The 23,972-nt window shown below is 40.2% G+C and overlaps 2 protein-coding genes across 3 annotated transcripts in view; one reads left to right on the top strand and one right to left on the bottom strand.

The window, feature by feature from the left end:
- LOC133456494 (C-type lectin domain family 18 member A-like) overlaps positions 1-12,047 on the bottom strand; it is a 124,141-nt gene extending 112,094 nt beyond the window's left edge. Inside the window, exons 1-2 of the mRNA XM_061734978.1 lie at positions 11,924-12,047; positions 10,742-10,833 (exon numbers count right to left, since the gene is read on the bottom strand). Of these exons, the coding sequence (XP_061590962.1) occupies positions 10,742-10,833; positions 11,924-12,047 (216 nt within the window). The remainder of the gene's footprint in view (positions 1-10,741; positions 10,834-11,923) is intronic.
- A 3,177-nt stretch (positions 12,048-15,224) lies between these two features.
- LOC133420854 (fibulin-7-like) lies at positions 15,225-22,573 on the top strand. 2 transcript variants are annotated; one of them, XM_061710718.1, is made up of 8 exons: positions 15,225-15,508; positions 18,142-18,301; positions 18,367-18,540; positions 19,106-19,231; positions 19,821-20,015; positions 20,109-20,246; positions 21,685-21,820; positions 21,925-22,573. In XM_061710718.1, the coding sequence occupies exons 1-8, from the start codon at positions 15,440-15,442 to the stop codon at positions 22,286-22,288; spliced, it is 1,362 nt and encodes a 453-aa protein (XP_061566702.1). In that variant the 5' UTR covers positions 15,225-15,439; the 3' UTR covers positions 22,289-22,573. The 2 variants fall into 2 exon arrangements, with proteins under 2 accessions (XP_061566702.1, XP_061566709.1); XM_061710725.1 differs by having other exon boundaries at positions 15,226-15,508; positions 18,370-18,540.
- Positions 22,574-23,972: the final 1,399 nt, after the last annotated feature.

The raw sequence follows: 23,972 nt of genomic DNA, 5'->3' as shown, positions 1-23,972 counted from the left end.
GATTAATCTGAGACGTGTCTAGTCTGGGATTAGCTGCACATCTGACGGCATTTAGGGGTCAAAGAAAAAAGGTTGCAGTGTTCACAAGGGCAGATTCTTGCTTTGCACTTGCATTTCCTGTCAATGCTGAAACAAACAAAAAATCTAACGCCAGTAATTTTTGTGACAGACATTGCATGTGGTAACAAAAGTTCATTTTTCCCTCTGCTCTCTGAAGTCCGCCAGAAAATCTCTCAGGTCACCTGGCAATATTTAATAAGAGATATTACATTTTAAAGCATGTCATGTTACATGAGCTGGTTGATGTGATCCCCAACTCACAAAGAGCATGAACAATAAGCGTGCTCTTACTCTACTCAGCTTTCATTGTGGCAGCCTTGTCAACTGCTATATTCATGTACAGTGTTGTGTATTTGTTAAATTAAGGGGCGACTTATCCCCCTTTAAAATTCTGGCTCCCTCTGAAGCTAACCATGTTCAAATGAGGTACAGCGCTTGGGGGAGTTCTGAGTGATTAGCGAGATACAATCTCACAAACAGAGGTCCTGATTTACATATCAAATAGTGAATAGTCTTATTTCTGCCTCTGTCGGTAATGTTATGACCTCATAATACTTCTTAGGTTGAACAGTTCAAAGAGAGCCTTCAGAGAGGGCACCGGGTGATGAAAAATAGGAAGCACCGTTCATTCTTGAAATGTTTTTAATTTTATTTCATCCTAAAGCAAAACCTAAAAGAGTGTGATAATCACGTCAACACATCATCACAATACTGGTTTATTCTTGTGTGTGTGTGTATATGTGTGTGTCGTTAGGGAACTTATTTAGATATCCACAAAACACAGCCAGAGCCTTGAGCCTTTTAACGTTTATCAGTAAAGCTCTTTAATATACCTCTTCAAGTTGGCAAAGCTTCCTCTGAGGGTTTTCACTAGGAAATTACCTGTAATACCAGAGTTGTGAATGCAGGATGATTATCCACATCCTCTCTTTCTCATTACTGCCTTATCAGTAGAGAACAGTTCTCCGAGGCTGGAGAGCAGTCGAAGAAAGGAGCTCACTCTGAATGGGTGGCTCTCAGGATCTAATCTACAACACAGTGACAGTTTCCCCTGGTAAAAAATTTCATATTATGCCCAAAAGGTATTGAGGGCTTTGTGAGCGTCACAATCTGTCTTAACCTCTTTGTTATCATCAAATGAAAGAGAAACAGTTGTGCTGATAAGTACTGTAAAGCAAAACAAAAGATAAAATAAGACAGGGAGACAGTCTGCAGCAGCTCTGCTGTTACGCAGTTGGTGAGATTACAAAACCTGAGTAAAAACGTTTCATAAAATTCTTCTGGATACTCTGCAACCTCCTTCCACAGTCCTCTAACTTTTTTTCAGTGACTGTCTACATAAAACAAATATTAGGATTTTACATATGTGTTGACAATTAGTGTTTTTTCTTCTCTCCAATTGGCACGAATCCACAGCACGTGACTTTATACAGACATTTACCAATTTTACAACTTTCACTTGACTACCAACAAATGCTGTGCTGAGGTCCAATCAACACTTCTCAGAAAAGTATCTCAGCCCCTAGGAATTAACTTGTTTTCTGAAATAATGTGCCATAAGATGTGATTCAGTCTTCATTAGTCACAGTAACAGGGAAATACAATGTGCTTTAGCTGATAGCACACAAATAATTATAATTTCTTGTGTCTTTATTGAACAAAACCATTAAATATTCAGACTGCAGGACAAAGTAACTGATGCCTCAGAGTTAATGGCTTGTTGAACCTCCTTTGGCTGTAACGATTACAAGTGTGGTCTATCGGTAGCTCTGGAACAGATCTCCAGAATGAAAATGTTCTTTTTCGCAAGCCATTCTCTGGTGGATTTACTTCAGCTTCACCCTCAGTTGGTGGACACCCACCCTTATATTATCCAGTATGATATTTTAGTCAACCTGGGAATTGATATTCCTTTTGAGTAAGTAATCCAGGCCCTGAAGGAACGAAGCAAGCCAAATCATGACATACGCCCTCCCATACTTCACTGATAGGATTATTTTTTTGATTTTGGTATTCTTTTTGAACATTCAAGTTTGTTTTTTTCATCAGTCCACAAAACATTTTCAGAGTAGTTTTACAGATTACCAAAGAGCACGTTGGTAAACTTCCAGCCTGCAGAAATTAATTATTTGCAGCTTCCCCCAAGAGGTTCTGTGGACATGCTGCCTGCTCAATGACTGAGTATGTTAGCGTATGATGTTAAACTACCAATTACCGTAGTTTAATTGTTTATTGATGGATGCCTGAACACTTTGAGATAACTTTGTGCCCTTTTTTAGCGTCATGTGGATCACCTCCTTTTGATGTCTTCAGAGATCTCCTTTTCATATATTTTTCACACCAACACAAGCTTTTTCTCAGGTACCAAAGTGTCATTTCATCTTAAAGCTCCAAACTCATTTCATTAATTAGACACTTGTGCAAACTACAGACAACATTAAGCTTCTGTTGACGTAATTAGTCTGTGGGGTCACTTAGTTTTTCTTTTCTTCAAGTACCTTAAATGTTTAATGAGCTACTTCAACAAAGAAACACATTTTTGTATTATCGGTTTATGCACATTGTGTTTGTTTATTATTGTGACTTAGATGTCCAGATCACATTTTACAACAAATGAATGCAGAAAATCAGATCATTCCAAGGTATTCATGTTTTTCATTGTCAATGTAGTTAATGCAAGATGTAAAACAGAAATGCCGTCACAGTGCCCTACGGGTTTCCAGGACTGCCTTTTCTCACCTTCGTAACATTGCTAAAATGAAGAATATGTTGTCTCAGAGCGAGGCAGAAAAACTGCTCCATGGATTTGTTACTTTAAGACTGGATTATTCTATTTTTTTATTTTTGGTTTGTCCTAAGAAATCTCTAAAAATAACCTCCAGCTCATCCAAAATGCTGCAGACAGGGTTCTGCTGAGAACTAGCAGGAGAGATCATAGTTCCCCAGTTTCAACTCCAGTCATATGAAGCTCTCAATGAGCAAGCTCCATCATAAAGTATCTTAAAGAACTTGTGGTTCCATACTTTTCAAGCAGTACTCTTTGCTCTCGGACAGCAGATTTAATAAATAAAATATGTTTTTCCTTTAGTAATCCCACATGGGGAAATTCTTCCTCTGCATTTAACCCATCTCTAGTCAAACTAGGAGCAGTGGGCTGCCGTTTTTGTACAGCGCCTGAGGAGCAGTAAGGGTTAGGGGCCTTGCTCAGGGGCCCAAAGTGGTTGACCTTGGTTGCAATCCAGGGGCTTAAGCCTGGATCCTCCAGACCCCTCTGTAACCACTAGGCTACCACTCCCCCATTATTTATGGCTCCTAGAGTCTCTAGGCAAAGCAAGCACATTTCATGTGCAAGACAATTCAAAGTGCTTTACATAAAAATATATTTTTAAATGCATACAAAATTAGAGCGTAAAAGCAGAAACTATAGACGGACACGTCATTTAAGAAAAATAAACAAATGTAATGCAAGAAACAAAGGTTGTAGTGTTTGAGGTAGATTATTGAAATGCAGCAGTGTATAAAAAGGTTTTCAACCTTGACTTAATGCAAATGAGAGTTTCAGCTGTCATGATGCATTCTGGGTGAGGAGCACACAGGCTGAAAGCTGCCTCACTGTGTTTGGTTCTGACTCTGAGTACAAAAAGTAGATGTGATCCTGAAAACCTGAGGGTTCTGGTGTGTTGACAATAGACCAGGAGATTGGAGGTGTATTTTGGCCCGAGACCATTCAGAGATTTAAAAACCAATAGCAGGATGTTAACACCTATTCTGGGATAGACAGGAATCTGGTATAAAGATGTAAGGACTGGAGTTATATGGTCCACTCTCTTGGACCATAGACCATAGTCGCATTCTGGACTAACTGCAGCAGATTGTTTAGGGAGACCCGTGATAACGGCATTTCAGTCTCTGAAGATAAAAGCATGGACAAGTTTTCCAAGTCCTGCTGAGACATCAGTTCTTTAATCCTTGATATGCTCTTTAGGGGATAATAAGCTGAATTCGCTACTATCTTAATGTGGCTGTTAAAATTCAGTACTGAGTCCAGAACCACTTCCAGATTTTTGGATTGGCTTTTGGTTTGTAGCATCACTGCTTGAAGCTGAGTGCTGATGTTTAATCTTTCATGCTTGGCTCCAAACACATTTTTTTCCGTTTAGTCTCCATTTAACTGAAGACAATCCTGGCACACCTACTCTTTAATTGGATCAATGCATTTGATCAATTTGTGAATTGGATTAAATTCTGCTTGTGAGATGGTTATATAGATTTGTATGTCATCTGCATAGTTATGGTAACACATTTTTTTATAAATAGAATTTGAGCTAGTGGGTGTATATACATGTTCAATAACAGAGGCCCCAGAATTGAACCTTGAGGAACTCCACATATTATTTTTGTTAGTACCGATTTTAAGTTACCTAAAGACACAAAATAGTCCCTGTCTTATAAATAGGACTCCAACCAGGTAAGTGCTGTGCCAGGAAGTCCCACCCAGTTATTCAACCAGTCTATCAATATGTTATGATCGACTGTGTCAAACACAGCACTGAGATCAGTAAGAGCAAGACTGAAATGTTGCCACCATCCGTATTGGAGCAGTCGTCACTAAGGACCATTACCAGAGCTGTCTCAGTGCTGTGATGTGGCCAGAAATCTGACTGCAAGACATCAAAACAGTCATTTAGTGTCAGGAGGTTGTAGAGCTGTTAAAAAACTGCTTTTTCTATTATTTTACCAAGAGAAGGGAGGTTTGGTACTGGCCTATAGCAGTTCATAAGTGATCTGTCTAGACTGTTTTTTTTTTTAAAGTGGCTCAGTGACGGCTCAGTTTTTAGGCACTGAGAAAACATACCTAAAAGCAGATACCGGTATGTATTTTCAATGTCTAGAAGTTCTGAGGACATACAATGTGCAACACTTTTAAAAAACCCTGTTGGCAGAGTATCAAGGCAGCAAGTGGTGGAGTTCAGGTGATTGTATGAAGTCATCCAGGTTCTTATGAGTGATTGGACAAAACTGTGTCATGGACACAGAGGTGGCGCATATCCTGTATCTGGCATAGGAGCACTAACTGACTGTCTAATTTTCTGAATCTTGTCAGTAAATTAAGAGGCAAAATCATTGCAGGCACGGTTGGATAGACGTTCAGAGTCCACTGACTCAGGGGGGTTTGTTAGTCTGTCAACAGTAGTGAACAAAGTGTGTGCAATATTGTTGTTTTTGGCAATGATATCAAAAAAATACGATTGCCTAGCATTCCTCCAACTCCATATTATATATGATCAGTCTCTCTTTATAAATGTCATAATGAACCTTTAATTTAGTTTTTCCGTCACCTGTGTTGAGCTTTTCAGCTCTGACCTGTGCAGCATTTCTTCATGGAGGTTTCTTTTTAGCAGTGATTCCCTTCACCTTGCTGGGAGCAATGGTATCAATAATACTAATCATTTTACCAGTGAATTTATCCACAAGCTCATTAAATGAAGGTGAGTGGAGGACGGGTGAGGAAGAGTAAAAAAGAAAAAAACATTTCATGGGTATTTTCACGCAAATACCGTTTCTTAATGATCTGTGCCTGGACGCTTCTGTTGACATTAATAAAAACCTTCAAAGAAAACACAAGAATGGTCAGGCAGAGCAACATATGTCACCATAAACTTAGAGATGTTCAGAGGATTTCCACTAAAGAGCATCATATTCAAATGAACCATAGTTGTCAAAAAAGATTTGCTTACATTGAAGGGCTGCTACTCCTCCTTTCTTATTCTGTCTAGCTTTTCTCATGAAGCTGTAGTTGGGAGGGGTTGTTTCTAGAAGAACTGCTGCATGATCATCTTCATTTAACCAAGTCTCTGTTAAAAAACATTACATTTAGTTTGTGTTTTGAAATAAAACCATTAATTTAAAAAGTTTTTCCTGCCAAAGACCTGACATTTACTAAAGCCATTTCAGTGTGTAAATCGTACTACCTATCCAGTTGTCATTATGGGCTGGCTGTGGCTGATGAGGAGTGAACACAAGATTTGATACATTTACAGCTTTTGGGTGAGCCTTTCCTCTCTGAAGGATCTTTTTCTGCTACATATTAAAGCAGGGATGGAGGACGCTACTTCCAAATTGGGCCCTGGCTTGTCTTGGAAAGAGCCGCTAGTACTCACAGTACTGTGGCCTGGACCCAGCACGTATCACTTTGAACTTGCTGGTACTTTATCTGGCTGTTTTGAGAGATGCTGTTTTTGTTCCTGCCGAGGAGAGGGAGTTGGACGCTGGGGACTGGCCTCTTTCACCAGCTTTTTCAGATGACTCAGATGATGCAGGGCTTTCTGTAGCGATGATCTTCCAGAAGGAGAGGAGGAGATCTTCCATGCTGGGCCAGCCCCATCTCAAGGTTACCACTGGGCTGTATCTTATTCTCGTTAAGCCTCAGATCAGCTTAAACAATCTTTTTTTTTTAAATCCAGGATGAAGACACACCGAGTCTCAGCTGCATTTGAATAAAGTTCCAAATCTGCACTGATACTTTTAAGCTTAGCTTCAAAACATGATCATATTTTAACTACTGTTTTTTATACATATTTCTTTCTTTCTTTCTTTCTTTCTTTCTTTCTTTCTTTCTTTCTTTCTTTCTTTCTTTCTTTCTTTCTTTCTTTCTTTCTTTCTTTCTTTCTTTCTTTCTTTCTTTCTTTCTTTCTTTCTTTCTTTCTTTCTTTCTTTCTTGCTTTTTATTTATTGTCTATTATGTGATGATGTTTGAATGTCTCCATTAAGCACGTCTGAATCACCTCATAATTGAATTGTGCTATAGAAATAAACTAGCATTGCCTTGTTTTTGTTTCTCTCTCGTGTTTTGAGTGGTACCTCAGAACATGGTAAAACTTAGCTGCAAACAGCCTCACTCCTGATCCGTTGATGCAGAGACCATCTGCCTTAAAAAAAAAAAAAGCCCACAGTCCCAGAAAAAAATTGAATTGTCAATTAAATTAAACGAGTACTTGGTGCAAGGCAAGGGAAGTTTATTTATATAGCACATTTCAGCAACAAGGCAATTCAAGGTGGTACACACACCTGTCAGCCATTTGTTCAGGCTAAACAGCTTAATGAATCTCTCGTCTCCTTGCATCACTGGTAAAAGGCTACTAATAAAACACTTCAGCATCCAGACTATTAATTGTATCAAATTGCTTCTTGAAGTCTCGTTTTAGCTCCTCAGACTGCTGTTTCACAATACCACTTGAGCCAACATGTATGAAGCTTTTGACGGTTGGATGTGCTGTCAGAATTTGTACGATCTTGTCTCTTACATTCGATACCATATCCTTGCTCAGTACTTTTGGACGTTTGCCGCACACATATCTCACATCTTTCACACAGCATCAACTAAAATCAGTCTCAGGTCCAGGCTCTAGATCCCTCTTAGCATTTTACTTTCTGAATTATTTTTCCGGTTTACTTTGCTGTGTGAATAGACTTTACCCAAGTCATAAGATGGAGATGCTGTAGTTGTGCAAATCTGTTCTGTAGTGGCATGTTTGTTTATGGAGGCTGAGGATTGATATTTTTGGTTTTTCCATTGACAGATGTCCAAGTCTGTGACCTGTTATCAACAGGGCTGGAGGAAGATGTTGGTCCTGTTGGTAGTGCAGGTCAACTGGTCATCACAGATATCACCAGTCAGGGCTGGTTTTCCCTGAGAGATGATATATTATTTGTTTTTGAACCAAGTGCATTCCAGAAAATACTTGAAGATTTGTTACTAAAAACAACATTCTCCCACTTCCTAACAGCCTTGTTAGTGCTGATTAGCTGTGGGTTGGCACAATCTTGTTTACTTTATTTAGTCAAAGGTAAATTTGTATCACTTCCACATATTCCATTTAATTCAAGTCGATGGGTTTTGGTTTCCAGCATGGTGATTTTCTGATAAAGATTGTGATAGTCGTCAGCTTTAGCTTGTCAGTCGTAGTTCAGGTCTCTGCTGTTTGTAGGCTACGCTTACGTAGCGACTGATAAGTTCCAAAAAAGTGTTGGAAAATAGTAGGGATGCCCCGATACCGATACTGCTCTCATATACTCATACTCGTTGTTCAGTTTAGTTCATATAATTTACAGTTTCAGTTAAAAAGATGATGTTTTCCTTGAATGATATATTAAAAAGGCGCAGTACTACCTCCTACTGGCTAATGTTGGGATTGCAGCTAAATGTTTTGTCAATGTTATCCAGGAAGTAGAGAGTCAGTAACAACAAGAGCACGTCAGGTTCCAGTGAGTATTGGCGACTACAGCATACAGCTTGTTTTGAGTTGCATCGTCAGTATGTATTCATACATTTATCTGTATTTTACCATCATATGTTTATGCTTAAGTGGCAACTTTATACAGTATTATAAGCTTATTTACTGGTATTTCTGTATAACATCCTGTGTTTGTTAACCATGCTCATTTTCTGGCTACACAGTTCATAAATGTGATGTGAAGTGATTCATTTGTGCATCTGAAGAAAGACCATATTCATAATTATGTTATTTATTTTTCTTTGTAGTTTCACACTTTGCTTCAGTAATAAACCTGGAAAGAGAACACCCAGAGTCTTGTTTGGAGTCGAGTGTTTAGCTGCCTGTCAATACATGCAAGAGATGCATTGAGGACAGAACACTCGTACTCGCACAAATTCTCCGATACCACGCACCGATACCACTTCATTGTTGTTGTAGTTACTGATTAGTGACTCTAGGGGGACATGTTGGGCCGCAGTCAGCGTGGTGATGAGAAGAGAGTGATACCTATGAGTGAGACTGGCAGCGCCGTTTCAGGCAAGATAGCGACAATTAATGCAAGCGGGACGGCGGCAGTGTTGACATATTTTAAAATAAGGGACGACGACAGAGGCAAGGCAGACTGCAAGCTACGTGCTGCTAATATGTCAAGAGGAGGAAAGGAGAATATGTCGTTTAATACCAGCAACTTGATAAAACATTTCAAGGCGCATCATAAAGCTGAGTATACAGAGTTTGCTAATGCTACAGCAACACCACAACAGCCAACTCAGCTCAGGTTCTGCAAAAGCGACAGACAATGGTAAGAGACGACCCACGGGCCGTTAAAATACCGGAGGCTCTAACCCGTTATATAGCGCTGGATGACCAGCCACTAACAGTCTTCTCGATGCACTCGAGCTGCGATATGATGTTTCATTCATGTGAAGACATTGCCAGTGTGGAGACTTTATTTAAACAGAAAGATTATTTTTTGTTTAAAATAGTTATTCTTCCCATTTTATTTATTTTTATGGAATGTATCTGTTGCAAATAAAACCTGTCTTCCAATTCATTGCATTTTTCATTGCATTTTTAGCCTAGTTATTTTTGTGGTAGAAGTATTGTATCGCTACTCGGTATCGGCAAGTACACACAGTAAAATACTTGTACTCGGTATGAAAAAAATGGTATCAGGGCATCCCTAGAAAATAGTGATATCAGTGACAAAAAAATCTCCTCGTGATTTACAAGTGTCCACGTCGCATAGCCCATACATTTCTTGCAATGGAAAATAAGAATACAGATGGAAAAGAAAGAGAAATGCAAGCTGAAGGACGATCAAAGTTGGAGCCACGGAGCAGAAGAGCTATAATGGGAGGTACAGCCCTCAGTTATCAGACGCCTCTCCCCTGGACCACGCTGCCAGTTTCTGTTCCAAAAGCAGACACCCTCTCTACCTTTTAAGATCAAGCTTAAAACTTTCCTTTTTGATGAAGCTTGTAGTTATGGCTCAGTTGGATCATCCCTCAGCCATGCTGCTATAAACCTAGACTGCTGGGGGACTTCCCATGATGCACCTCTCCTCACTCTGTTCTCTTCCACTTCAACTCTATTAATGACATGTTGTTGTAATCAAACTTCTTCCCGGCAGGTGTTCCTGATCTGTTGTTGCTGTTCTCTCCTCTTTCCTGTCCTCTCAAGGCAGAGGGCCGCCCATCCTGAGTCTGGTTCTGACAGAAGTCTCTTCCCGTTAAAGGGGAGTTTTTCCTTTCCACAGTCACCTGGTGCTTGCTCAGGATGGGGGATTGTATCGAAGGAAATTTTTGATGCAAAAATCTTAATCTGTTGGTTTCCTTAGCGAAGCAATAATTGTTGATATTTTATTGGCTTTTTATTAATTGGACTTCTTTGGAACGGGTTGAACTGTATTGTTGAAGTGCCTTGAGTTGAGATTGTTTATGATTTAGCACCATATAAATAAAGCTGAATTGACTTGAAATGCTATCAGTGTTGTCATTTTGATTTGGTTGCAGCAAAACTCTCAGACATGCCTACGGGAACATCAACAGAGCATCATATCTTTACTTGTGACTGAGAAGTACGACTCAGTCCTTCCCCTTCCTCATTACTGTGTTTGTCTGGAGCTTGGAACTGAAAGTGTTTTTTTTTAACTCAAAAACATTTTGATTAGGCATTCTGTGCCTGAATAGTTTTAATAAGAAAACAGAGACGGTCAATAAATACTCAGTTATGTTCATGAAGAGGAAAACAGTTTGTAGAATAGACCTAAGTGCGGGTATCAGTCCCACTCTAACAAAAGCACAGGTAGTCAACAAAAGGATAATGTCACACCCCGCATTTAGGCAACAGCCGACACACCATTCAAATATAGACAGAGGGGACAGACAAAAGGTGCCACAAACCATTTTTTGCATGTTCGCTGCCATGGGTCTGACCCGACTCCGCAGTCTATTGTGCTGGCCAACAATCTGTGAGCGCTCCTTCACTCCGAGCCCTGGAAGAAAAACACAAAAACACTCATAAACTCTGCAGCTGTTGCCACGGCAACTGAATGCAAATGTGCAGGCGGGAGGTTTGAGCGTATGCCAGACGGAGAGCGTTCGGAGCATGTCTGTCATTCAAAGTTCACCAGCGCGGTTCAACACACAACTGTTTAAAATACAAAGTACAAAGTGAGTTCTGCTCCACAAAACACACGTCTGATTGGTAAAAGTCCTCACTGTTGAAGATATACGTGGCTAATAATGTTTAATGCAGCCTCTTGTCCATTTATTACAAAAACAAAGTGCAACATATTTGAGTTTTACTGACTGTGTGTACAGGGGTGGGGGGTTTACAGGAAAGATTAATCCTACTTAACACTCTTAACCATGCTGAACTGGTCAGCACTGCAACTGCTGATGTGTCACCCTGATGTCACCGCATCCAACAAGAAAGCATCCTGACACATATTTGGGTTAAACATGGCCATGGCACGAAGATGATTTTTTACTGTTTTAGGACATAGCATGGATAGTTTTTTTTTATTATTTGTATCTCATACAAATGCTACTTCATAGGAGCCTTCAACACAAATATTTGTAGAAATTTTAACTTTATGTTACTTTAAGTTGCCTAACATACTAATTTTGTGGGAGAGCATGGTATAGCCTACACAAATATCATTAAAATGCTGTTGACTTTGCTCTTTAAGGCATCAAGTTAACTTCTTTAACTCAAGCTGGCTAAGTCACTTACTTTTTCACATATTTAATCAAAAATATTGAAGTGTCTACAACTCAGCTCCAAAGAGAGGCGTTAATAAATCTGCCTTGTCTTCGTCCAAATGCCATCAATATGGAAATCAGTTAAGATCATGGCATATTTCAGCAGCACAGCAGGTACAGTGGTTAATAGTTGTGCAGCTGCTTTGCCAGATAACTCCAGAATCTGCATCCTAATGACTGCTACCTGCAAGCCAACATTAATATGAAAATAATCTCATACAGAATTGCTCGCTTTCATCACTCTAAAACCGTTACTAATCACACAGGATGAAATATATGTAAATTCTGCGAATTAACATCAGAAATAGCCTGATTTACCGGAGCGGGCCGAAACGTGCGTGTCCGGCGACGCTGCGTCCGTCAGCGTGTGTGGGGGGAACGGGCCGAGGAGAAACAAAAGGATGAGCCGGTCCAGCCGGCAGGGAGCTGCTGCACAAACCATCCTGAAGTTGTGAAAGGTCTCCAGAAACAACACCACTTGTTATCCCGCTTCCCACCTCCTCTCCTCCCTCCTCCTGGATCCAGCCACTCAGGAGCGCTCACATAAAATACAAAAGGGCAGGGGGTGTAAAAACTTTCTGTTTTAATATTCATTTTTATTTTCATCTTTATTTCAGTTGGTAAAAAGTTTTAATTGTACATTTTGCGATGCAGATCCGCATGACAGCGCAACAAGGAAAGTTTAGGCCTGTATAAGGACGCAGGGAAGTATATTTTTAACTTTTACATACTACATTACCAGAGGTGGAAAAACTACTGAAAAATTGTAATTGAGTAAATGTATCTTTACTTTGCTTAAATTCTACTCAAAGTAAAAGTAAAGTACTCATCTAAAAATGTACTTGAGTAAAAGTACAAAAGTAGCCTACTTAATTTAAAATGTAATTGGAGTAAAAGTTACTTTCAGTTATTTAATGCAAAAAAAGGATGAGTCACGAATCAAATCCAGCACAAGTTGTTTTAATCAACTTTGAGGCATATTAAAGTACACATCCACACTTGTAAAAGCTCAGCTGAGCTCAGTAACATGATCCTTTTACTTCCGCAGAACAGGACAAAAAGGACAGTCACAACCTGTACTGTAAAGTGCAAACTATTTTCAGTCATAATGTCCAACCGACAACACTAAAACCAGAATCAAAGTATTCAAACACAAAATAAAGTGCCCAATGCCGGCAGGATCCTGCTATTCACAATAAACCAAAATAAAATGCCCACAAGATTTTCACCATAATTTTTTTACTCAGTAACGTGAGGGGGGTCAAATGTAGCGAAGTAAAATACTTGGGTCAAAATGTTATCGAGTAAAAGTAAAAATTACATATTTCAAAAACTACTTAGAAAATTACAAATTACTCATAAAAAGTACTCAATTACAGTAACGTGAGTAAATGTAATTTGTTACTTTCCACCCCTGTACATTACTACTACCTTGTTTAAAAATACGATTGAATCAACTTGTGTAAAACCAGGTGTTGAATGTTCTAATACCATTTTTTGTTGTTGTTACATGTATCTTGGAGTTGAATAACCATATATTTTAAGGTTTCCATACAAGTCCACACATTTTTAAGTTTACTGTGTGATACTAACCAAATCATAGCCTTCTGAGTGAGAAAATATGGGTCAAAACTTGGATGCAAAAAAGTCACATCTGATGGAGTAGGCTATCCAAACCAATGATCTGTGCTATCCACACATCTAAATGACCAATTAAAGCACTTTACCACGCAGTGTCAGTGAGCAGTTTTTTGGAGGATTGCACATAGTCAGTGGAGATGAGGTTCAGGATGGAGCTGCCTGAGTGACTGTTTAAACATGGTGATATTATTTATTTTCTCTGATCCATTGTGTAAAGCATGAATCAGGATTTGCTCACACCGCGGTGAGTGACTGTCTGGTGACGGCTGCAGTGCAACACAATAGACCCACATCTGTTCACCGTGAGCTGTGTGTATTTTGCAGTGAGGATTCAGTCTCAGGCTGTCCCGTTCTTTATCTCTTTGATTTTGCTGCATCAGAGAAGACCTCTCTTTTCCCCCTGCTGGTTGGACGGTCTGTTCTGGGCTCAGACAGACACTGCAACCCAGTAAAATGATTTCCTGGCTAAATCCAAAATCCAAAGGGACCACGTGCCTGAGCCGAGAGCAGCAGACGCAATCAAAGTCTTATTGAAACTCATCACAATTTCATCAGCGGATTGCCCACAGTACGCACAAAGCTCCATCAACGCGATAAATCTTTTCTACAGCATATCTTTACACATTCATTTAAGTGAGACGATTGGACAATTTTAGCAAATCACTTCAGATTTTTTTTATTTAGTTTTACTGTCACAAGTAGACTTACACACACACCAGTGAGCTATATCATAAGGACCACTGATATTCACTGTTGGTAAATGCTGCTTGTCTTACAGTGCAATGTTCTGCTGCAAAAACCTGCAGACTGGCATTCAAATGAATGTTATTTTGGCTCTTGACAACGACCTTAAACTTTCTACAGACCAGACATGACCCACATCATCCCCGTATTGCGCCCGATTCCCCAGATCAAGTCCTCAAAGACTATAAAGAGTCTGAAATGTTCATTTGGTCTCCAAACTCCCCAAATGCCAATATGATGGGACCTGATAGCATCCGTGGGAAGTAATCCCAAAGCACAGAGACCCCAATAAAAACCCACAAGGCCAAATGATCAGTTGCTAACATCCTGATACCAGACACTGAATGGTGATGACCGCTCAATATTAACTACGTACACTACACAGTCTAAATTAAACAACATTTTATAAACACGAAAGAAGGTGCCTTGTAATGTATTACATTTTGAGTGCATTACGTGGAGTATAGAAGCAGGCGTGTTTGGTATCAACCACTTTGACAATCGCTGAATTCAGAGGGCTGTTGGGATGAAGCCGAAAGATAATTAGATGTTTGCTTGTAAACTGAAAGTAAAGTTGGTTTGTATGTTTTTTATTTTCCTGCATTTGCCTCAGTTAGCCCACATTCTTCCTAAAGACAAACAAAAAAAATAAAAAAACAAAAACAAACAACCCGAGCAGTAGCATGGCAGCACTTGTGTCCAATTGGACTCAGTCTGACCAGCACGGATCCAGCTGTACCCTCCAATGTGATTCCTTGCTTGTGTTGTTCTCTCAGATGGAAGTCGCTTTGGATAAAAATGTCTGCTAAATGCTAAATGCTAAATGAGTAGTAGTAGTAGTAGTAGTAGTAGTAGTAGTAGTAGTAGTAGTAGTAGTAGTACTTGTAAAGACAGACATGTTAAATAAAGAGGTAATTCTAACTTGGTTATAGTGAAAATCGGGGACAGCTATGTGTCTCCCTGTGCTACCAGCTGACCTGAACTGGCAGCATGTGCAAAGTTTACCTCCTTTCTTTCCCAGTGTCAGTTTGTGATCCTGAACAAGATGAGGCAGGTAGAGAAAATGAAAGGATGAACAAAATCCAAGTAACATACAAGACAGAAATGCATGTTCAGTATGGATCTAGTCCTGCAGAGGGCACAGCTTCTCTAGAGTCTCCCATCATCAAGTTGCTCTGAGCGGAGGAAGTGCACTCCAAATCAAGTAAAGGGATAATAATGTGGTCACATTTTTCTTCCACGGTGCTTTTTTCTGATTGGCTCCTGAAAAGTAAACCCAGCATTCCACACCATTTAGCTGCTGCAGCTTTTCCACTGCAGACTGTGGTCTTTTTCCTCACCTGGACTCTCTGCTCACTCTGAGGATTGCCCACTTAAAATTCAGTCTATCTGCAACTTCTGACACAGCTGAGGACTGCTCGTCAACAACTCGCTCGTATCGGTGGAAATATGTTTGGGTTAGCTCTGAAATATGTCACGTTGCTGTATTTCTGTTCACTCTATCCTACCTTTGGACAGGTAAGACTATGCAACAGCAAAACATTCTTACCTAATGAGCGAATCCTTAACTTGGAGTCACATTAGGTTCACCTTGGTTCACATTGCTTATTTCTGATTACCTGTAGTTATGTGGCTCTAACTTTAAAGTACGTGATGATAAAATATCTTCAATAATGATCATGTGTGGCTTAAAAACTACCCATATCTACCTCGGTGCTTTGGGGCACCCATGTGAAAATCCTTACTGTGCTTCACAGAGAACATTTTGACAGGGCAAACTTTCAGCTGCCTCCTTCACACGCAAGCTTCAGAAACAACATCCCACTTGCACCAATGACTGAATTCACTCACTATATCTACGCTTCACTGCCGAACTGCAAAACATTTCCAGGGAGCCTCACGTGTCTGTGAATGACGCTCTTCATGTCTTTGCATGCATGTCTGTATCTGCACATGTGCAGAATTTGTTTGTGTTCTCCTGAGATATGGTCAACACAGGGTATGTATGTGTTTAAGAGCATGACCGTGATGGGTTGTGCCCTGTACACAGTATGTGCAAGTGCTTGTTGTTTTTTTTCCAAATTGTTTATTTTTATTAGGAAATAGAACTTGACTGAAATGTTGAGCTGACTGTGATAACACCCCTGGTTTAAAATGAGCCTGTGAGAGATGTTGTCTCGCACAAGCAAAAGGAGAACTTTGACAGGTAAATTATAAACACCGACCCCCACGTCCCTCCAGATGACTGAAGTTTTTCCAAACCTCAGTTCAGTCTAAATACAAAATGTGTTTTCAACAAATATTGACTGTACTTACATAACTCTCGCTGGATGAAAACACTAATTGGTTGTCTAAAAACATGCATGAGAGGAAGGGAATGGCGCTGATGAATGAATGAGCGTAATAAGGAACAGAGGGCGACCACAGAACGAGACACTCCCTCCACCCTCCAGCCAATGGAGAGGGAGGTTGTACACAGGTGATGTTTCAGCAGAGGGGGTTCAGGCTGTCACTTGACCCCACTCTCAAAGAGTAATTACCCGTGATATAAACCCAGCACAGCATCTTTGGATATTAAGTTATTTGCCGAATAAGCAGTGACATACCTTTATGTAAAAAAAAAATTAAATAGTTTCTGCAGAAGGTTAGACCTGAAACCACATCACTGAGTGTTACACTGTGTTTCTCTGTTTGTGACTGAGCAAAGGGCAAATACAGCGAGCAAACGCTCTGATCCCTGCTGCACTTAAACCACATCTGAAGTCTCTGCCTCCGTATATCACTGATCTCTATTCAAGACATTTCTTTTTTAATTGCACTGGACCTGGCAATGTTTTCATTACCAATCTTATCCTATGGGATGTTTGAAACACAAATGTCTCGCAGAAGTAGATGTAGTACTGTAGCTTAAAACATGAAGTAGATTCAGAGATTTTTATGCTTTGCACAGAGGAAAATGCAGGTGTGAGTTGTGTGAGGTGAAATGGTAAAACTGTTTATTATGTTAATACTGTGTTTTTTCATATGAGTTTTTAGGCATTTATAAAAAATATTTGAATTACTGGAACTCATCTATATTATTCATAGATCAGTGTCATAGGTGGATTTTGTCCCTGTAGTCTTTCAGAAGAAAGGTTTTCTGTTTTGATATGTGCAAATAAATCATGCAAAACTAAGTTATGTGCTGTACAATAGTGAACAACATGTGCTAAGGCTTTAGACTCTGTTAGGAAAGAAACAAACCTACAAAATAATTTACTAAGTGAAAATACTTGTAATCTATTTTTTGTTTTGTAATTATTATTTATAAATGAATTATTTCTCTTGCAACTCTAACTAAGGACTACCTCATCAACAAAACCGGTGTTCTGCCAATCCTTGCTACCTGCCGACAAATGCTACTTTGAGGTTCTGCGCACGCGCACGGTGGATTTTCAAAGTTTGATTGGCACGTCCATGATTTCTTGCACAATGTAAAATTGATAATATGGGATGTTGAGTATTTGATGCTTCAAAATTCACTACCCATGACATGAATTGCATTACACTTTGTGAACATTATACAACAAAGATTATATCGCTTTATTTGATATTCATTCAGTCATTCACCATTATTTAAGGTAATTAAGAACACATTCTTATTTACAATGACGGCCTGGAAAGTGACAAGGACCACTTGGGGGAAAGGATGTGGGCTAGGGAGTAAAACACAGTAAAATTGAAGCTCTGCAAAGGTAGAAAACTATTAGGTAACATTTTTTGGCAAAGCAGCAGAAATTGGCAGCACACCGGTCATACTGTGTGTGTATATACTGTACAGTATGTAGATATTCATCCATTCCACCCATTCCTGTCTTATACTGTACATACAGAACATATTTCTTTCTCCTTTATATTTATATTTATATGTTTATTCTTTAAGATTTGCACATTGGATCTTTTTTTGTTTAGCTGCTGCACCGTAAGGACTTTGAGGATGACAATTTCGATCCTGTATTGTGTTGCACATGTCAGAATTGAATTGATTTGACTTGGTTTTTTATCCTTTGATATCATTTTTTTTCTGATATCATCAGTAAATTACCAAAGTAACTGTACCACATTCCCTAAAAGCACATATGGATTTATTTTACTGCTCTGTTTTGCAACAGGACTGTCCCAGTAGGCAGGGAATACAAAGTTCTCTGAAGCAGGTCCAGAAACTTCTGTCAGCCCACGAAGCCTCCTACTTGCAGAGTCTACGCAACCTGAAGAAGAAAATTAATGTACTGCAGAGCAGTGCAGGCCGGCAGACGACAAAAACCTTCAACAGTAAGCCAAACCCCTTTGAGTTATTCATTCAAAAGTATTTTTCTCTAATTGTCTACATTTCCCAGCAGGTACCTGCCCAAAACTGGAAGCTCCTCTCAACGGGAGGAAACTTGGCAAGTCTCACACTGTTGGCCATGAGGTCCATTTTCTGTGTGACCCTGGTTATGAACTTGTGGGATCAGAGAGTAGAGCGTGTCAGGAAAGTCTGACCTGGAGTGGCCAGCAGCCCAACTGCCAAGGTGGGACACCAGTTCTCTGTTGCCTGTCCTCAATGTGATGGACGTTTCTCTCCAGATCTTTCTCTTCATCCTCTTTCCTCCTACACTTATCCACTTTTGCTCCCTGCCAACTCTCCTGCTGCTCGTTAATCAAAGAATCCTTGTTACATCCCTTTTAACATCCCTTTTCTTTAAAGTCACTCTGTCTCTTACTTTCTCTTTTCCTTTTTTGAGCATGAAACACGTTACCACTATGTATGTTGCAAGCTGGACGGTGATCATGTTTCCTTATTTATGTCCTTCACTTGATGTCCAGAGATGTTTTTCAATGCTTTACATACAATATTTCTTTGCAGCCTCTATCTTTCCCTCGACAGCCTGCCGACTTTGAGATAAAAGCTCAAAGGCCGTTTGATCAAGATGTATATCCCCTTGCACGTTGGCTGCACATATCATTAACTTCTTATTTCCAGATATTTCTATCAAAAACACTCATATATCATGATGTCAGGTTCTTAGTGGTTCAAGCATCAAAGCTATTAAGTTGCGTGTGTCATAGTATCTCTTCTCTGCATATTTCCCTCAGACATCAATGAGTGTGCGTCCTCTCCCTGCCTGAACGGTGGGACGTGCACAGATGAGGTGAACCAGTTTTCTTGTGTCTGTGCCAAAGGCTGGGCTGGAGCTACCTGTCAAAGCGCTGTGCCAACATGTGAGGATAACACACGACATCACGCTCAGATCACATAGGCGCTGGAGGTGTAGTTTTACTTAATGATCTTACCACCGCTACTTCAGTCTTGGGAAATACCAAATACTGGTGTGTGCATAACTGTCACTATCTATCCAGACATCAAAGAGATGTTTAAGACAAACATATCATCATAGGCCAGTATCCAAATCCTTACAGTCTGCTGAGGGAGATTACACTGGCCAGTGGTTTAACTTGCCAAATACAAGCCAGTGCTAAATACCACAGAGCGGGGTTTATTGAATTCCAGCCTGGCGTCCCAGACGGCGCTGGTTGAGTAGTAGCAGTCTGCTGCCTGAGGCTTATGGTGGGCTAGATCTCTAGGGCCCAGTATGTTTTGTTTTTGACTATATTTCTGCGCAAAATACATTTTTTTTTACTATATATATAAATATAAAATATATACTAGCTATGTTTGTCACATATTGTCTGTTTAAATAAAAGGCCTGGGGTTGGTTCACACCTACCACACTGAGAATATTACAGCAGGTTGTGAAAACATTTTCCACTGCTGACCACCATTTCTCTTTTCTTTTCTGGCATCATATAGTTTTTATCACCACGGCAAACGCCTCTGCGGCTACTGCTGCTGCTGCCGCTGCTGCTGCTGCTGCCACCACCTTACCAGCTGCCACCACCGGGCTTTTTGTACGTCCATCACGTTGCACGACAGTGCAAGGGGCCTCCCACTGCACCTGTGACCCTGGATACACCATCTCTGGCAGAGACAGCAACATGTGCACTGGTACAGCAAATACTTTCCACTTAATCATTATAAACTATAACCAATGCTTCTCTATGGGATGTTTATGTGTTTCTTTTAATATGTTTTTTTTAGATATAGATGAATGTGAGCTGTTCCATAATGGACAAGGTGGGAGATTGTGTTTACATGCTTGTATTAACACTCCTGGAGGTTATCGCTGTTCCTGTCCTGCTGGGTACAATGTGACTCGGGATGGACGCAGCTGTAAAGGTGCACTAACTTTCCTTCTTTATGTCTTACAAGTCTGCTCTCAGAAATACTCTGTGGATACTGAAATGGCATTCAAATACGTTCAAATTACTAAAACATCATATACTGACACTCAAAGCATTGGGAAAGTGCTTTAAAGGTCGATAATGACAGTTATCCTTCTGTGGTGGAAAATACACTTTAGAAGTACCCTGCATGTTGAAAACCAGCTCTGCATAATCCATAGCAGGTCTGTGATTTTTATGTTTGAACAGGTTGAGTCTAATAAGTACAGGTCCACGGGCCCAAAGAGCCAAGAGCATGGTGTTATCCTATAAATATGTTAAAATACAGATGAAACCGTTTCAAAATAAATAAATTAAAGGTACATTTTGACCAATAGCATTCGGTACTTAATTGCTGCAGGGCTTTTTTTGAGAGAGCGTAAAGATCACTTCATCCCTGGGTCCCTGTATTTTCACTAAGGTTGTTGGTTTGAGGTAAATGAGACAAATTACTCAAAGTCTGTTCAATGTGAAAATGTAACTCTCTATGTCAGGGTTGCAGCACAGATTGCAGGTACACATATTTAACACCCATGGATATGGTTACATACACAATAGTCGATTTGAGTTTTAAAACAAAACAAAACAAAAAAACACCTCCACATATGCTTGTCAATTCTGTGTCGGAAAATATCTGTCCCATTGGTGGAGACCACCACTGGTAAAGGATGCTAAAGGATGCCATCAGACTAAAGAAGGAGTGGGACTCTGGATGCAGCTGAAAGATACTGGCAGGCCAACCACAAAAATGTGGCTTCAGCAGCTGCTGAGGCAAACACTCAGGCGTGGGAGGAGTTTGAAAGGCCCTTGAAAAAGACTTTTGGAAAGCTCTAAAGACATTCTGGTCCACCATCCGGTGGCTCAGGAGAGGGAAGCACTGCACCACCAACACTGTGTGTGGTGGGGATGCTGCGCTGCTGACCTCAACTTGGGATATTGTGAATCAGTGGAAGGAATACTTCAAAGATCAATACCACCAACAGGCTTTCTTATGAGGAAGCAGAGAGGACTCAGAGATGGGCTCTTCTATCTCTGGGGCTGAGGTCACTAAGGTCACTGAGGTGGTGAAGAAGCTCCTTGGTAGCAAGGCCCCAGGGGTGGATGAGAGGATGAGAGAGTTCCTCAAGGCTCTGGGGGTTGTGGATGTTGTGTTGTCTTGGCTGACACATGTTCAACATTGCTTGCAGAGCTTGCATTGCACTGTTTTTTTTTTTGTTTTTTTTTTATCTCAAAAACCATAAATGCTATTGAAACAAAGTAACACTTATATATATAGTAACACTCATATATTACATGACTGGAAATATTGCTGTCTGTGAATTCAATTATATTCTTTACTAAAATGCACCAAATTTTCTTTAACTATAAATGAATGGCTCTGTCTTTTCTCGCAGATATTGATGAGTGTGCCACCAGGCAAAACAACTGCACAAAGGACCAGATGTGCATTAACACATATGGTGGGTTCCAGTGTGTTCGTGTGGACTGTCCCAAAATCCCTAATGCTACATATGTCAAAACATCACCAATGTGAGTACTTACCCCCATTATTTACTTTATTTTTATACCAGTGCTCAAGGGACTATCAATTTATGTTAAACAGCATTTCTCAGTTTTTATTTCTTGTCTTCTAGGCGCTGTGAACGCAACCCCTGCCCTGTGGACAACAAAGCATGTTCTCAGGCCCCAAATTCCTTCTCCTACCATTACCTGGCCGTTGTGTCCAACCTATCAGCTCCTCGCGTCATGTTCAGAGTCTCTGCATTGCGCCCAATCGGTGACACACTTCGCTTCTCTTTGCTAGGCGGAAAACAAGCTCGCCGCCATTTCACGGTCCAGCGTTCGGACCGTCAAACAGGTCAACTGATGCTGGTGAGCCCTGTGCAGGGTCCTGCCACCCTGGAGGCAGAAGTGGAGATGAGTGAGCTGGAGAAAAGAATCCAGATTGGGAGGTACATCACCAAAGTCACCATGTTTGTTTCCCAGTATGACTTCTAAAGAGTATTTTATTGGACAAAGATATGAAATTGTGCAGAAGCTGAAAGTTAAATGCAAACTATAAAGCTAAGTTTGAATGGAAGACCTGTTTTAAACTGGACCAGAAAAGGAAGTAGTCAAAATTATTATTTTTGAAAGTGCTGTCTTTATGTTCAACATGCAATAGTGGTGTGCGAAGATTGTATTCCTCTTCATTTACTTGTTTTATTTATATTTTGGTGTCTAACACAGTAGAACTTAATTATTCACACCTCCCGTACAATCATTAAATATCTTATGAACCAAGGTTTCGTCTTTTATTTAACAGTTTACAAATCTTGATAAATGGTGTACAGCCTGAATGCATGCTCTCGACCTGCTGCAAAATGCTTCAGGAGCAGTCAGATTTACTGTAAGAGGTGATGTATCTGAGTGGTGGTTGTTAAACACCTTCGTTCTCTCAGTACAGTGTATCGTTGTTCAGCAGTGAGCTGGCCAAAATTGGACTGATGAAAAGAGACTCTGTGCTCCTACGGAGCATGAATTACCTCATTTTTTAAAACTGCAAAACAAGCACATACAGAGTAATGTATGTGCCATACACCTTGAAAGTGAATTTTGAGTGATCATTACCCTGTGGGATGGAGGTTGTCCCCGCTGTGCTGCAGTTATATACTTCTCGATCTTTCACATCTCGGAAAACTGTAAGGGACACAAATGTGCACCCTTTAAATAGCAAGGCAGTTCAGCTTCTTAAGTTTTAAGGATGTCTTTAGTTTCAGAGAGGACTTTATAAGATACTGATCAGTAACCACTTAGAGAGAATACGAGCTTCAAAATGTACATGCTGTGTGGACAAGAAGGACGTGAAGAGATAAGATGGGTAGTGAGAGTTGAATAGAGAAATGACTGAATGACTGAGGACAATTCATGCCAGCCAGTGGCTGGTTGAAGTGTAAGCTGATTTAAAAGCTGCTGTCTTTATTACCACTACAGAATAGACCACTCACATTCCTCAAGCGCTTTTCTCCTTTTTCTGTCTCAGTGGATAAGAAGTCAAAACGGGAGTAATAAGAGGGTGTTCTTGTGACGGTCCCTCAGAGAACCACAAAAGGTGATGAGTGTATTAAAAGTTCACCCAAACTCCTCTGCTGGTTCTTCTGTCCTGTCATAGATCCAATTTCAGCGCCCAAATAAAACCCTCCATTACCCATATATTTGTTCTTTCTGTCTTTTATGGCTGGATTACTGTTGTGTGGTCCAGCTTGTAAAAATCAACACACAAACTGCCCAAACTAGCTTCAGGCCTATGAGGCTGGCTGGCATCATCTGTTCTCTTTGTCTCATCATCCTCTCCGCTCCTTAATTTGCTATATTACATCACTTTAATTTGCTGTATTACATCAGTTTTCCTCCTGTATTCCTCCTACTCCAGCTATTCCACTCCTTCTTTAGTTTTCTTAGTATGGTGAATAAAAACCCCATAAAGAGAAACAAATGTAAAAGAGAAACAAATGAATATCGAAAGACTGTGAAAGAAGCTAAAGATGGATACCAGTCCGTAGTATTAAAGATTATTCATTCATTCATTTACCACCCACTTAGTCCTATACACGGGGTCACGGGGGTCTGCTGGAGCTTGTCCCAGCTCATTACAGGCAAAAGGCAGGAGGAACATCCCGGGCAGGTCGCCATCCGTGGCACT

Source organism: Cololabis saira, chromosome 2 (genome assembly GCF_033807715.1).
Source record: "Cololabis saira isolate AMF1-May2022 chromosome 2, fColSai1.1, whole genome shotgun sequence".
NCBI classification, from domain to species: domain Eukaryota; kingdom Metazoa; phylum Chordata; class Actinopteri; order Beloniformes; family Belonidae; genus Cololabis; species Cololabis saira.
Note: the sequence above shows the minus strand (reverse complement) of the source record. Positions and strands in the feature narration are given on the sequence as shown.